The sequence below is a fragment of the Podarcis filfolensis genome (assembly GCF_964270895.1).
Source record: "Podarcis filfolensis genome assembly, chromosome: 17".
NCBI classification, from domain to species: Eukaryota; Metazoa; Chordata; class Lepidosauria; order Squamata; family Lacertidae; genus Podarcis; species Podarcis filfolensis.
Window position 1 is genome coordinate 10700074 of NC_139621.1, and position 16103 is coordinate 10716176.

At 41.3% G+C, this 16103-nt stretch overlaps 1 protein-coding gene across 13 annotated transcripts in view; it reads left to right on the plus strand.

The window, feature by feature from the left end:
* Positions 1–13084, plus strand: part of ILF3 (interleukin enhancer binding factor 3) — a 23776-nt gene extending 10692 nt beyond the window's left edge. For 4 of the 13 annotated variants that reach the window (XM_083593103.1, XM_083593100.1, XM_083593104.1 and 1 more), the window contains 15 exons: positions 1308–1399; positions 1772–1867; positions 3943–4054; positions 4494–4591; positions 4898–5009; positions 5091–5219; positions 5444–5643; positions 6400–6558; positions 7080–7217; positions 7325–7498; positions 7731–7884; positions 8382–8435; positions 10862–11194; positions 11752–11877; positions 12448–13084. In XM_083593103.1, coding sequence (XP_083449229.1) covers positions 1308–1399; positions 1772–1867; positions 3943–4054; positions 4494–4591; positions 4898–5009; positions 5091–5219; positions 5444–5643; positions 6400–6558; positions 7080–7217; positions 7325–7498; positions 7731–7884; positions 8382–8435; positions 10862–11194; positions 11752–11877; positions 12448–12578 — 2108 coding nt within the window. In that variant the 3' untranslated portion in view covers positions 12579–13084. Of the gene's footprint in view, positions 1–1307; positions 1400–1771; positions 1868–3942; positions 4055–4493; positions 4592–4897; positions 5010–5090; positions 5220–5443; positions 5644–6399; positions 6559–7079; positions 7218–7324; positions 7499–7730; positions 7885–8381; positions 8436–8776; positions 11195–11751; positions 11878–12447 lie in introns of all 13 variants that reach the window. The other 9 variants (XR_014542981.1, XR_014542983.1, XR_014542985.1 and 6 more) reach the window with 3 other exon arrangements.
* Positions 13085–16103: the final 3019 nt, after the last annotated feature.

The window sequence follows — 16103 nt, forward strand, 5'->3', positions numbered from 1 at the left end:
CACAGTGTCATGGTTATGAACAACTGGATTATAGGCTTCTAGAATCTGAGTAGCACCTTCCAAATTAACTCACTTTTTAAAATGTTTGCGCCTTTTTGTATGGCCTTGTACAAGTACATTAACTCACTGGTATAACTTTTTTCATCAGACCTTAACGATGGATACAGACGTTATAAATGTAAACTAAAACCTCTTAAGATGAAGTCTTAGTTTAAATGACTTCTGCATGTTCATGAAATTGGATATGTTACATAAAAGCAGTTTGTGTTGCAGCAAAAATGATAGTTGCTTTTTGTATTTTTGATCGTTTTGGGGTTTCAGCCTGTTCAGCTGAATTCAAGAATGTAATGCAGAGTTTTGGATAAAGTTACTCCATCCTTCATCTTACTTATACATCTATGGGTCTGAGTGACAAGCATGTATATAATAACTCGGCCTGATTATTTGCAGCTGAGTTTAAAGGAGGCAGTCCACACAAAGTATTTGAGGTGATATCAAATACTACAAAATACCTATCCGGTGTTTGTGTGATAGCTGTCTTCATACATGCACATCACTTGATCGTACAGAGATGAGCTTGGATGTGTGAATTCACCCTTAATATTAAAAGCAATCTTCACATTTGAATAAATCTAGAATGGTTTTTTCAGTAGCCAGGTGAACTCAATGCTTAAAGGGTCTCACATTTCAAATGACTGAACTAGCCTTATCTAAAACCCTGGCTTCTTCCTATGTTCAGTTTTGCTGCAGCACAGACTGGATAGTAATTTTGTTCGCTACTGATTGTTTTATGGTTCTGATATCTGACCACATCTACCAAGCCTTCTAGTTTGTCGATTTTAGGGACGCTGGACCTTTGACCAACAGGACGCACTCTGTCATGGGCTGGGGCCAGGGCAGTCGAGCCTTGTGGGCGGAGGGGGTTCCCACCTAGAAAAGCATTTAGTTACGTACCTCTACGGATATAGAGTGGGGATATAATTTTAACCTTCCATTCTGTTGGTTAGCATAGTTCTATACCTTTTTGTAACCTGGTTAAAATAGTTTAGGATTTCTGTCCTTCCCTGTAGGGTTTCCTTTCCTTTTGTAAGAGTGAGTTAGTGCCTCACATTGTTCTCCTTATGTAGTTGTTAGTTCATAAGGGTGACAAAGTAAAGTGTATTGAGGCTATACTTTCAGGTACAGGGCTGTAGATCAGAGTTCTGGGAGCCTCAGCTGCCCTTTAGGAAACTGCCTCATCCCCTCTCCACCCGACAGAACCCCCTTGGTCAAACTGTACCTTGTCTTCTTATTCCACCCACGAATAGAAACGCTATCAGTCAACGACTCACCGGACGTTCTGGACAGGCAGAAATGCCTTGCTGCCTTGGCGTCACTCCGACACGCCAAGTGGTTCCAGGTTTGCATTTTGTTCTTATATTTGTCTTTAAGTAGAAAACTTGTAAGTTGTAATTGTCTAACTTCATTAAAATGTTTTAAATCTGGGCTGTAGATGTGCAGAACTTAGCATCTGTTAAATGCACAGTTGCTAAAGAAGCACTTGAATGAATTTAGTTTTTCAGAGAAGGAATGGAGTAGATTTCATTGCTGCTGCTTTGTGTTAAGAGTAAGTTTTCATACACAGTAATTAAACTAAAGAAATAAAGCTATGGAGTTGTATACATAGTTTACCCTTGACAAAGTAGCACTACAAGAAATTTATATTTTGTCTCAATTTGGTCCTGGTATGCAGTATATTACTGAACCTGTGTTGCTTATTACTTTATTCTAGGCCAGGGCAAATGGCTTGAAATCATGTGTCATAGTCATCAGAGTGCTGAGAGATCTGTGTACCCGTGTGCCTACTTGGGCTCCACTTAGAGGATGGGTAATCTTTCAAGTTAATTTCTTTTTTAATATGCAAATGTGTGTGAGAAAAAGCAGGTGCTTTTTATATCCCATGGAGAGGAAGGCAGTTCTCATTTTACTATGAAAATGTGAAAAATTTGGATAATATTTAAGAAAAGCGTAATCTTTGTAAGACTGCCTAGGTTGTTAAATAAGACTGATTGTATGTGACCAAAGGTTCTAGTGTAAGGTGGGCTTTTAGGGATTGTGGAAGCCTGACAGTTCTAAAATGCTTGCCAAAAGTCTACTTTGGTTTATAGCTAGAGTATCCTCATGGCATAAGTTCATCAGGTTGTTGAGGCTCAAAATTGACTTGTTCTGTGCTTTTAGAATAGGAGTGGTCTGCAAGCTACATTCGGATGGTTCAGGGCAGATCTCTGGATTGTGGTTGAAAACAAGAGCCAGCATATCCATCCTATTAAGCAGTTATATTGATTTCAATTGTGTTTGTATTTTATTACTTATTTTGTATTTTGTAATGCAACTGAGTTCTATGGAATTCAAATTATAATACAATAAAATATTTAAGGAATTAAATAATGAAAATACAATTAGAAATCTTACAGTATTTAACACAGTTGCTGCAAGAGGCAGAAAAATCATTAAGTAGTCCACCAAGAGTCTTAGCAAATTTCAGGTGGCCTGGGGGAGGGAATAGTTTTGAAATCACTGCTTGGGAATAATACCCATTTAGTGGCATATAAATAATTTGAGTGTGCAATGAATATATGCCATTTTAGGAAGTTTCCATTGTTTTCATAGATATAATGGTTGTGAACATTGTCATAAGCCAGTTTCTAGTTTATTATGGTAAGCTGTAAACAAGCAGTGAGCTAGTGCATGCTGCCTGCTTACTTCCACTTCAACCCTCTCCTGGTGTGAGCAGGATATGTATACCAGGAAGTTGTTAGTTTGATTGTGACAACAAAGCATAGTCACTGCCCATCTTAAGCCATGCTTTGTTCACTTGCGTATTGTGGCTTGTTAGAATGCAAAAGGAAGCCAAGGGCCTCCTGGTGTGTTTATCCCACTTGTACCAGAGGAGGAGTGATCAGACCACGTGCACCAGCACACAGAAAGTCTGGCTTATGTGTCTATGCAGCCAGTGAATATTTGAGAACGTGGTGAGGTTATTTAGTCTTCAATGCAGATTACCATTCTAATACTTCACAGGCATTATTAGACAGCCCCTCACACACATTTCAGACCTTCAGTTAAGCTTATGCCCAGGCAACAGCTAAAAATGACTCTAGTCCAGGTTAGACGACCACACACCTTACAGCAGGCATAGGTAAACTCTGGCCCTCCAGATGTTTGGGACTACAATTCCCACCATCCCTGACCACTGGTCCTGTTAGCTAGGGATGATGGGAATTGTAGTCCCAGACATCTGGAGAGCCGGTGTTTGCCTGTGCCTGCTTTACAGCAACCCCCTACAACCAAACTTGGCTAAGCTTCATTGGATTCCGCTTGAACGGAATATAAATGCAGGGCGAGTAAATTGCAAGTGTCTGTATCACTTAACGTGCAGATCATTCTTGCTTTCACCAAGATGAACAGTGCAAACGCCCTTTTTTTAACAATTACCATTGACATCAAACACTTAAAATTTTATGAGGTGCATGCTTCAATTCAAGTTGCTGGTGAGGTTAGGGAACTACAGTCTCCCCCCCCCCCCAAAGCTGCAGCAGAGAAGCCACTTTGAAGCAGAAGCAATTAATATGTGAGCTATGAGCATTCTATATGTTAAAGCCATAGAGATCTTGTTATTTCTACTATTTATGTTGCACTTACTAAGTTTTAAAACTTTATTCATTCATTGATTCCCATTTTACAGAAAGGGCACTAACATCCGCATGTTAACTCCCATTGAGTCAGTGATAGGCAAGCTTGTACCAAGGTCTCCTAGATCCAACACCCATTTTTCTAGTCATACATGTGTCTCTTTAACTGAGTTATTTAATAGATTAATGGTTAAGGTAGGCCAGCATCTGTACTATGGGCACTGATGACTGTTTACTATTTTCCTTACAAATTTCTGAAATGTCTTTTCAGCCTCTAGAACTGCTGTGTGAGAAATCAATTGGAACAGCCAATCGACCAATGGGAGCCGGTGAGGCCCTGAGAAGAGTTCTTGAATGCCTTGCATCAGGAATAGTCTTGCCAGGTTAGATAGTTCTCGACTCTTGAGAAATTTCAATAGAAGTGACTGAAATTGGCTCTAGTCAAGGTTTTGTGTTTCCACCATGTTAGGCATGACCATATTTTATCTGTTTCTTTCACTTAAGGCTTGATGTATAGGGCATGACATTATCTTGAACAAATGCTCTTAAAATTATGGACCCAGTATTCCAACTCCCTTAATGGGGATGTGACAGAATGTGCAGGTTGCTTTTGGAGTGCTTGAAGACTTTGGCAATCTTGCCACACAGTGTTGGGCTTAATGATCTGTATTGCAGACTAGATCAAATTATTGCCCATTGGATCAAGAACTTCAATTGAGCTACTTACATTTCTGAGTCTTAGGTGATGCTGAGGGAATATTTGAGTCTACGTAGAGACCCTAGGATAATTCTCTGCATATCTTCCTTGTTTCCTGCCTTCAGATGGTTCTGGTATTTATGATCCTTGTGAAAAAGAAGCCACTGATGCTATTGGGCATCTAGACAGACAACAAAGGGAAGATATCACACAGAGTGCTCAGGTATAGTTTTGATTACAGATGTTACAAAACCGCAATGAGTTCTTAATGATAGCTAGTTTTCCCACTGAGGCTGGCTTTAATCGGAAACAGAAAAAGGGTCCCATTAAGTAATGCAGGAGGTTTTTGCTGATTTGCCAAAAATAAGATGTCAGGTTTTTAAAACTTTAACAGTAAGTTCCAGAGTGCTTGCTGACTTTGGTCTTCAGAAATTTCTGGCTTGAAATACTGGGAATGGGTTTTGTTATGAATGTGGGAAAAGCTAGGAGCAGTTTGGACACCTCAGTAATACACATTCTATCTCTCTAGCATGCGTTAAGGCTTGCTGCTTTTGGCCAACTTCATAAAGTTTTGGGGATGGATCCGCTGCCATCAAAGATGCCCAAGAAACCAAAAAATGAAAACCCAGTTGATTACACTGGTAGGTTTCAGTAGTCTGGAATTTTATTTCTGACAGAAAATATCTTGGTGTTTTTATTGACAATCTAAAATCTGTCTACAGTCCAGATTCCCCCTAGCACCACATATGCCATTGCTCCGTTGAAACGTCCTATGGAAGAAGACGGGGAGGAGAAGTCTCCAAGCAAAAAGAAAAAGAAGATTCAGAAAAAAGGTATTGAGTTGGCAAGAGGTAGGTATACATAGTTTTCCAAGTGCTTGCTAATCCAGATGTTTCGGATTCATGTTGATGTGTAAATGTCAGTGAATGGTAGGAAGTAGAAAAAATGTCGAGTTGTTCTTCTGCTTTGGCTGATTTGCTTGATAGCTATAAACTTAACAGTGTGCACTTCGTAGAGCACAAAAGACATTAATGTGGGGTCTTCAGTCAATATGTTAATATCTTCTTTTGTTCAGAGGAGAAATCCGAACCGCCGCAAGCTATGAATGCACTGATGAAACTGAACCAACTGAAACCAGGACTTCAGTATAAACTAGTGTCTCAGACAGGTCCAGTTCATGCTCCTATATTTACCATGTCTGTGGAAGTAGATGGCATCACATATGAAGCTTCAGGACCTTCAAAAAAAACAGCCAAGCTGCATGTAGCTGTAAAGGTAGGAAGTGGTTATGAATATGTGCATAACTATTATTTGTAAGTCAGTACATACAGTTTCGCTTTGAACGTAGCTTGAATTCCTTCTGAATGGAAGGGGATCTTGTGCCTTTCCCAGAATACATCTGTGTCATTGATTACAAACCATGGTTAAGGAAGCTGTTATTTAGGTGTTGTTTTTACCTGTATGGGCCTATGGCCGTAATAAATTTCTCAATTCTCAAACTATGATTTAGTCTTGTGCTTGTATTGACATACACATAGTTTGCAATTGACCAACAAGACAAAATTGGAGAACAATGATTTGACACAGACATGTAATCAATGTAGTTTGTGCTTTATGATTTGCCATGGTTTCAGTTGACTAAGAGTGCTTTACCTAGAAGCTGGCAGGGATAAGCACAGGCCCATGCAAAGAGAGCTGGCAGCCAGGTATACTTGCCCCATGCCTTGGAGGGCTAAGCTGTCTGGGGGGCCTCTAGAAACCAGCTCCTTCTTTTCTCTTTTCTCTTTTTTTAATATATAGCTTTATTTTAACATGACTTCCAACCTTGAGCATCAGACATGTTCTGCACGGGCCTGGATAAGCAAGCTCTAAATCATTTTACGTCCTGTGTTTGGAAGCTTAAGCTATAGTTTGTGAAGCCCTAGTTAGGTGTGGTTGCTGAATGGCTTAATGGATGTTACTGAGTATATAACAGTAGTCTGAAGTTGTACAGAAGCTTCTAAAGTGATCAGGATAATTTTTTTTCCTTAGGTGTTACAAGATATGGGATTGCCTACGGGTGTAGAAGGAAGAGAGAGGGGTGATGAATCAGCAGAGGAAACAGATCAGAAACCAGTAGCTATAACTGCTCCGCCTGTAGTAGAAACTATTTGTACACCCAGTGCTGCTTCTCCTTCAGAGCAAACAGAGGTAGGTGTACATTACTTGTGCCTCTTTTAGGCTCTGGTCATTGCTCTTCAGGCTAGAATCCCTGTCACTCCAGATCAATTCCAAGTGCCTACTTCATTTTAGAAACTCTTGTACAATCAATAACCACAAAATGGTTATGGAGGTGATTCAAATGATACAATTATCTCTCATATATATATAGCTTAACTAAATCTGACATTATAGTTTTAAGTGTACTCTACTAATCAATTGTACGTAGTCGATGAAGACAAAGTCAGTACATTATAGTTTCTGGTACACTTCACACCAGCACCCAAGTGTCTCTTTTGAAAGTCTACTTTTTCCTCTACTACACATTCACAAAGCCAATGCCTTGTTCTAGTGGGCAAATACCACGTGGTTTGCTTCTCTGTGCTCAGCATTTTGGCTTGCGGCTTTTCTGTAGTGGTTTAGCACATACACACCCGTCCCTCCCCCCATTATTGATCTACATTTTTAAAAAGTGGAAATGGCACCAATGCAGTGGTATTTTAATTTCATAGAATGTGAAGCAGCAGGGACCAATACTGACAAAGCATGGGAAAAACCCAGTTATGGAGCTAAATGAGAAACGACGTGGCTTAAAATATGAGCTGATCTCAGAAACTGGCGGCAGTCATGATAAGCGGTTTGTGATGGAGGTGAGATGATCTGGTATACAAAGCTGCATTCAGAATTACTATTAGTTAATGCTGTTACAACATGGGAACGTGCAGTTCTCTCCCTGACACTTTTCCTTACTTCAAAGGTTGAGGTTGATGGTCAGAAATTCCAAGGAGCTGGTTCAAACAAAAAAGTGGCGAAAGCTTATGCTGCACTGGCTGCGTTAGAAAAGCTTTTTCCAGATGCCCCCCTTCCAATGGAGCAAAAGAAGAAAAGGGCCCCTATGCCAGCGCGAGGTGGACCCAAATTTCCTGTAAAGGTAAATTTTAACCCTATAACTTGTGTTTTCAGGTAGATTAATAATACTTACTCAATCCCCTAGAGAGACTGTACTCTTAACAGACTATTTGGCGGTTGATTTGAAAAGCATAGCTTGTGGCTACAGTTCTAGGAGCTGCTTAGCAATGAGTTATACAAAATACTTAACATAGCAAGAATCAAAAATAAGTTAGTTGACTTTCTGTTGGTTGGATTTTTACTAATTTCAACAGCATAATCCAGGCTATGGTATGGGAGGCCCTATGCATACTGAAGTGCCACCCCCTCCAAACATGCGGGGTCGTGGTAGAGGAGGAAATATCCGAGGCCGCGGTCGAGGAAGAGGTGGATTTGGTGGTGCTAATCATGGAGGATATATGAATGCTGGTGAGTTACTTCCTTTCTGTTCCATACTTTAAAGTGTAAAAGCTAGCATTAAGCATCCTGCACATGCTGCTTTTTCTGCTTTATAGCAAGGGTGGGAGGCCTGTACCCCAACAGGTTTGGTTAAATTCTGGTTCCTATCATTGGTCATGTTGGCTGGAGCTGATGCCCATTGAGAGATCAACAACATCTAGAGGGACACTTGCTCACCACCTCAGCATTATAACATTGCATATAGAGTGTGAGTGTGTGAGAGAGAGAGAGCGCAGGACCATTTCCCTTTTGCAGATTTGAGACTAAGGAGGAGCTGGAAGATAAATACAGGTGAAAGCCTTAATGGTTGCTGAACTCAGTGGTTCCGTGGAGTCCACTTTTTATATATGTGCCTGAATCTGAGCATCAGTGTAAATCCATGGTGCAAACATACCAAATGGTCTACTTAATTCGCTCCTTTTTTGCAATATTGTCAGGTGACTAATATATACTTCATTTTGTTCCAGGAGCTGGATATGGAAGCTATGGCTACGGTGGCAATTCTGCAACAGCAGGCTATAGTAAGTGTTCATGGAAAAAATAAACACAACACCCTGGGGGTAGTGAAGCTCAGTTCTATTTTACATAGCGAAATGAGGAAAATCTGATGTTGAAAGCAAATCTCACTTGCTTTTAAAATGAACTAAACATTTCTCTGCTTTATGCCAGTGAAGCAAATCACCATTCTGAAAAGCATTTTCCCTAAAAAAAATACAATTTTAAAATACACAGCTTGGTTTGTTTCGGGAGGGGGGGAAGACGGGAGCAGAGAAATAAAAATAAATTTTAAAAATGTGGCACATTTTGCCATCTTCCAAAAATTCTAATTTTTTTTCCTCTGCTCTGTCTCCCCCTTTTGTAGGTGACTTTTTCACAGACTGCTACGGCTATCATGATTTTGGGTCTTCCTAGATCATCTAAAAGTATTGCACATAAAACAGCTTTTTACTCCAATTTTCTCGAACTCCAAAACCCAAAGTGTTCGTGCTGTGTCCCTGTGCTTCACTGGGTTTCTCAACAGTGGCTTTTCACCGCAGCTTGTCTGAAACTGTTAGCCTACAAACAGTGGCAGTTTTTATTGTGACTTGCCTTTGGTCATATTGATGTACACTATGGGGGAGCTAAATTTCAAGGAATGTGTTTGTGCGTTGTGCACAAAAAGAGCCAACTCTGTTCTGCTTACAAGCTAAAGGCCCCCGTTTGCTTTTTATGGAAAGCATCGCTTTATTTTTAAGGAACATGATAATGTGTGAACTACTTGATTTAATTTACAACAGATTTTGTACAAAACTTAACCTTTTTGGTTCCCTGAAGTGGATAGATGCCTCTAATAATAATGGAAAGACATTTGAACAATTCAGAATCTATGACAACTTAGTGTTTTAAGCATGCATGATATTGACTTGTATGTGAAATAGTATGTGCTAATTTTAATATCTGCATCCTTTGTGCTTCTTGTATTGGTATAACATCCAGGACCTACAGCCTCAGCTACAATGGTTGGGTTGCGATTCCTCTAAAATTGAATGGTTTCATTAGTTGCAGTGGGCATTTTTTGCAACTAAAGATAAAAGGCCTAAAGCACTTTGCAAGTTGGTTCAAATTCTTGTAGGGTATGGCTACTTACCTTTTTTGCAGTGCATGTCCCCAAAAGCAGGTGTATGTAATGTCCAGGAAGTGAAAGCTACTAAACACTGAAAAGGCACAGGGAATAAACTAGTTGTTGAGGTTTTTAATAAACATACTGTTTGGTCTTCTTTGCTTCAGTAGTTGATTTAAATGTGTGTATCTTGATACCTGTCTAGGGATTAAAATTTCTATACCACCTTTTATCCAAAGATCACAGGGGTGGTTTACAATATAAAAACACAAAATTGCATAACATAGTAATAAACAAAAGCAATACCCCCCCATGCACACACATTGTTATTTATTTGTTAATGAATTCTAAATGAAATCATTACTAAATAAGCAGTTTACAAAATAGTTAACATGGTAACTACAAGTAGTTGTGGTGAGGGAATTGTTTTCCCCAATGAATTTTGTTGTTAAATGTTCTTTTTTTAAAGAGAAACTGTGTTTTTCATAGTTCTGAACTGAGGGAAAACTCACTTTAACACCCACTGTGTTGTGGGTGTTCTGTGGGTGTTAGTGTGAAGATGGTTTGGGGAGCCAAGACTTATTTCCAGAAATTATTATCTAAATTTCTATTTAAAACTAGTGCTGTTCCTTCCAGTACACCATGCTGTGCAGATTGGCTGCATGTGTCACCTTACTAGACAATAGCCATTCTTGTGCAGTTTTAACCATAGGCTTATAACACCTGTTGTGGGTCTGAAAGCTGGTGCCTTTGTTACTAAAGCATAATTTTAGATCATGTTAAAAAGGGGGTTCAAATCTTATGTGCTCAAATTGTATTTCAAAACAGGATCTTTGCAGACTTTAGATGTACCCAAGTAACTCTGTGTCTTCTGCTATTGTTTCCAGCTGTGATCATCACTTCCTTTTACACACCAGGGGATATTTTGCAGTCTGGTACATGGGGAACTGAAATCATACCAGACTGCTTTGTTGGATGTTCACTCCCAGCTAAAAGCATCTGCCTGAGATGGCTGATGTAATAAGTCTGACTTCAAGTCTATAGAATTCCAAATTTTGAATTGTCACTGCTACAGAAAATGGGTTACTCTCATGTCAAATATTGTGGGAGAGTGCATAGCCCTTCCAGAGAGAGGTATAAGGCTCCAGTCAAACCTAAGTATCCCTTTAGGGAAGGGAGGACATCTGGGGTAACGTGTCAGTTTGCTCCAGATTTCTACTAGGATGCGGGGGAAGCTCGACACAAGTCATGCTACACAGTCACATTTTAGGCCCGTTTCTTCCTGAGCATGTAGCCGTTTCAAATAACTTGAACAAGTGTAGTGACTGCTTTCTGTCCTGTCCTTAGGTCAGTTCTACAGCAATGGTGGCCATTCCGGCAATGCAGGAGGCGGTGGTGGATCCGCAGGGTATGGTTCCTACTACCAAGGTGGCGACTACAGCTCTCCTGCCCCTCCTAAACACGCTGGGAAGAAGCCGCAGCATGGAGGACAGCAAAAGCCCGCCTATGGTTCAGGGTATCAAGGCCAACAACAGCAATCGTATAACCAGAACCAGTATAGCAACTATGGGCCACCGCAAGGCAAGCAGAAGGGATATAACCAAGGCAACTACGCTTCCTACTCGAATTCCTACAACTCTCCTGGCGGCGGCGGAGGAGGATCAGACTACAATTACGAAAGTAAATTCAGTGTGTTCCTCGTGGGGGGTGGGAGCTGTGAAAGCCCTTAATACACTTTTAGCATAAACATATGTCTCGTGCACTGCACATCAGGGCTGTTATCGTTATGTAAGTCCCAGAGTGCAAGGACAGAGATTGGAATTGTAAAGGAAACGTGATAGTTTAAGAACTGGTGTGATTCTGTGTTCCTTTGTATGCTTAAGTAAAGTAGATGTATTTTAAAGACCCTTGTGGACAGCAGATATTCCAGTAACTGGGTTGAGATGCAGATCAGAGGAGAATCTTTTAAAAAGCAGTGGAGTTGAGCTGCAGTGATAAATGAAGACATCTAATAATTTTGTGCAGGTGTGTTGGGAAACGTTCATTCAGTATAGCCTCTCCACTGCTGCTGTGTTGCAAGAAACTAGGGGAGACATCTATGATAAGAGCTGATAATCTCCCTGTGTATTTTATGGTGGTATTATATGAAGTCAGCTTTCATATATTTACATCTGATTTTGAATGTTTCCAAAGTAGCCTGATGTGAGACTTTCCTCAGTATACATTCTTAATTCCAGGTTACGGTGGTGGCGGTGGCGGACGTGGCGGTAGTGGCGCGAACAGTTATGGCTCAGGAACCGCCTACAATGCTGGTTCCCATGGTGGCTATGGGGGCGGAGCTGGAGGAGGGTCATCTTACCAAGGTAATCAATGTCCGTATAGAATAACAGCAACCCTGAAGTGTTTGCATGTTGAGTGGAATAAGTTCTTTTGTTTGGTAGTCCACAAATCTTGACTTTGCTAATCAGCCATCCATTATATGTGATCACTGCTATTGCTCCCTTCCTTCCTTCCTTCCTTCCTTCCTTCCTTCCTTCCTTCCGTCAGTCCTCCGGAACATGCAATGAACAAAGGTGGAAGAGTGTCACTCTCACTTGATTAGGCTTTAGTTTCAAGAAAGATTAGCAGTGCAGGGAGGGGACTCCTGTTGCTGCTTTTCTTTTCCAAAAGGTGATGGGAGTGCCTTTGTTACTAAAGCATAATTTTAGATCACATTAAAAAGGGAGGCGGTGATAAACCAGAGCAGACAGAAGTGCAGCAGGGAAAGATTATTGTACCCCAAGTGCTCTTCAGTTACCAAACTTTGGGGAGGTGATGTTCATTCTGTCGTGGTGTGTTGCCTGCTATTTGTGTATGTGATAGTTTAGACTATATAAGCAAAGTAGAGATTTATAATGATATATTAAAGTGACCCCTCTCCCTTTTCACCCTAGGAGGATATTCTCAGCCAAACTACAACTCCCCAGGTTCAAATCAGAATTACAGTGGACCTCCCAATTCCTACCAAGTCTCCCAAGCTGGTTATGGCAGAAATGACCACAGCATGAACTATCAGTATAGATAAACCAGTCTGTTCTCGGGTGTGAAGCTTTGTTACCTTCTAAACTTGCATACCCTTTGAATATTGAGTTTTATTGCATCACAGTAAACATGTAAACCCTGTTTCCATGTTGCAGTGCTCTTTGTGATATCAGTCACTAATGGTTGAGTACTTTGTAATTCCATACTTAGCTGTATTTTGGACATTTAATGGTGTATTTAATGGTTTGTTTGCCATTTCAATTTTCTGTCTAAATAGAATTTGAGTTCAGTATCCTTTTTCTGTTTAAATGACATTCATGTGTTTACACAGTATGGCTTTAAATAGATAAGGGATATCTTCTGCTAATGCTTTTGTGAAGTGAGTTTAAACAAGCTTTCTGTATTTTAATGCTTTAGTGTTTTTCAGTTTTATAAGTGAGGATTTTATTTTAAAACTTGTGGGAAAGAGTGGGTTTTGTATGTCTGGGTCATTCAGACAGCACATCTGGATTATGCTGAATGTAGACAAATAAACACAAACTCTTCATGTGTCTGTCTAGATTCTTATTCTGCCTAAATCCCATAACCTGATTGCTACCAACTGCCTCTCAACTTTCAAAGCAAGCCGTTAGGTTGTTGCATCCTAATAATTTATGGTAACTTTCAAAAAATCCCTTATAAAGCCGCAAACTTTACATGGCCAGTAACACTCAAGTTGTATTAACATCTCAAATGGCCTTTTTTAAGTCTTTCACAAGAAAACAGTTAGGTGAATTACAGAGTCTGATGAAGTGATGGTGGAAGAATGAGAGACAGCTTTGGTAACAATGAAACAGTAATGGGGTAAGGAACAAGAAACACTGGTGATTTTGTCCAACTCTTATTTTGAGTCTTCAGTCATTAATTGTTTATCTGTTTTGCCCGCCCCTAAAAGCTATAGTAACCAGATTCTGCCTTGTGCAGCATATATGGTTGTTTTAAAATCGCAACTAACTGCTGGGACAAACTAATGAATCAAAGCTAAAGGGTCACAGAAAAACTTACGTTGATACTTAGAAGCAGGCTTCAAAGTTGAAATATGTTAAAAACTGCCTAGTATCAAGACTAAAAATAAAGGGCACATAAAAGCTGAAGCAACAAGATACAATTTGCGTGTGATACTGATGAAGCATACCCTAGCTATTCTGGTAAATTGGAAATAAGCTTACTAACAAATAGCTGTAAATACAAGCCAAAAATAGTGTTTGTACCATTTCCTAACACACACACACACCCTATCAAGAGTTCTTACGATGATACTGAGGTACAGATTCATAGAAGAATAGAATTGTAATTGGAAAGGGAACCTGTGCAGTTACTAGATTTCATTTACATTTTCTTCAAGTTTAATCCCAGTTGGAAGCTGGGTAATTTAAACACTACAGTGGTACTTTGGTTTTCGAACAGCTTAGTTCACAAACTATTTGGAACCTGAACGCTTCAAAACCGGAAAGGAGTGTTCCGGTTTTCGAACTTTTTTTGGAACCCAAACATACCCGGGGGGGGGGTGGTACACTTCGGTTTTGAGTACCACACTCGCTTGCCTCCGGACCTGGGCTCCCCTTACTCAGCGCCAGCCACTGGCGACACCCAGTACTGGAAGAGGGGGTGGCTGATGCTGCAGCAACGGTGGTGGCAGAGGGAATAAGCGGCTCAGAGCGGCAGCGACATCACTTGCCTGCTCAACATGGCCTTCCCTCACTTAGTGCAGGCCGCGGCAGCAAAATCCAGAAGCCAAGAAGAGGGTCACTGATGCTGTAGCAACAGCGGCGGCAGAGGGACCCGGCGGCATGGGCAGCAGCGATATTGTTTGCCTGCTCAGCACAACCTTCCTAAACTCGGCGCCGCTGCTGCGGGAAACGCTCCCTAGAGTGTACACCTCTCACAGCTGCATGGAGGGGAGTTGTGCACCGCCATATCAAAGACCCCCGTCTCTGCTTCTGGATTTTGTTGCCACGGCAGGCACCGAGGTGGGGAAGGGCATGCTGAGCATCAAAGACCCCCTTCTCGGCTTCCGGATTTTGCTGCTGCCCTGCACCACTTGGTCCCTCTGCTGCCCCAGAAGTGACTGCCTCACAGGGCGCGGGACAGTGTGGGCAGGATGCTGTCACTGCCACTGCAGTAAAATCTTCAGTGAGGAGAACACATCCAAATGGCATGGGCTGCTTCTGCTTCTGCTAGCCCTGAAGAAGGTGAGGAATGGGTGCTGGGGGGGGGATCCAGAAAAGCTGGCCTGGGGCGGATGGAGAGGAGCCAACTGGCTCTTCAGAGAACTTTTGCCTCCCTTTCCTCCCCCTTCATGCACCCCGCACACTCATCCCTCCAATGGTAATGGGTATATAACTCCAGTTTTTTAAACTGGGTGGTAGATTGCAGCCTGGTCTATTGCTTTCATTCTGTGGCTCCATGGTCTCGTTAGATACTAAAATTCATGTTAAATTGCTGTTTTAAGGGTTGTTTTTAATTGTCTGGGACAGATTAATCCCATTTTGCATTACTTTCTATGGGAAAGCTTCTATGGTTTTGGAAGACTTCCAGAACTGATTAAGTTTGAGAACCAAGGTATCACTATATCTGTCACTGCACTTGTTTGAAGTGCTGCAAGTCAGCAACTTAAACAGAGGAAGATGGAAACATTTTCACCAGCTCTAGCCAGCACTACTACCCCCTTCCCTTTTCCAGTAAAAGAAAAGGCAAAAGTGTCAAGGTACTCAAAATGCCTGATTTTGCCACTAGGTGTTGCTATGGCATTAGAAGCTGGACTGCTCTTCTCGCCTCTTTCCCCCTTTAGGAAAATGCCCTCCATCAACTCACTTCAGTTTTGTCTTGAATGCCTACATTTTTTAGCCTTTGCCCCCTCTGCACCAACGAACGTGGCCAAGTATGGCCAAATAAAACAAGGCACTGTTCTAAGATCGAAGTCCTACATTCCTTTATTGCAAGATAGAAAATGTGGGAAGGTGAGGTTGCATTGCATGTATTTAAAGCACAGATGGGGAACTTGTGATCTACAGGTGCTGGACTGTTCCACCATCCCTGACCATTGGCCATGCTGGTTGGAGATTATGGAAGCTCGAGCCCAGCAACATATTGGAGGGCAGAGACAGAGGTTCTCCATCTCTAACTTACAGCTTTGTTACTGTTGCAATGCAGATAAGAGAGTCCACAAAGAAATCATAATGTTGAGCAGGGATTTGAAGGAAGAGAGCTGAGAAAAGTAGTTCCAAGTATAAGAGGCGGAAGATTAGGTGCATACTGATTTATATGAGCAGCAAGTCTTTTGGCCAGAAGGTGGAGCACAGAAGCCACTATGGTGGCAATTGTTTTGGCAGGCATGAGTTGATAACTGGGCTTAAGGGCTTATCTCCGCAGGATGCCCAGGTCCAGGGAAACCAGGTTGGCCCACATTTTTAAACTGCTGAATCAAATGTCTGTCAGCTCATCTTAATTCTCAAAAGTACTGATAAAACCCCATCACTCGGGAATCTAGAGGGGATCAGGACACCCGCAACCCCATAACATCAACCTC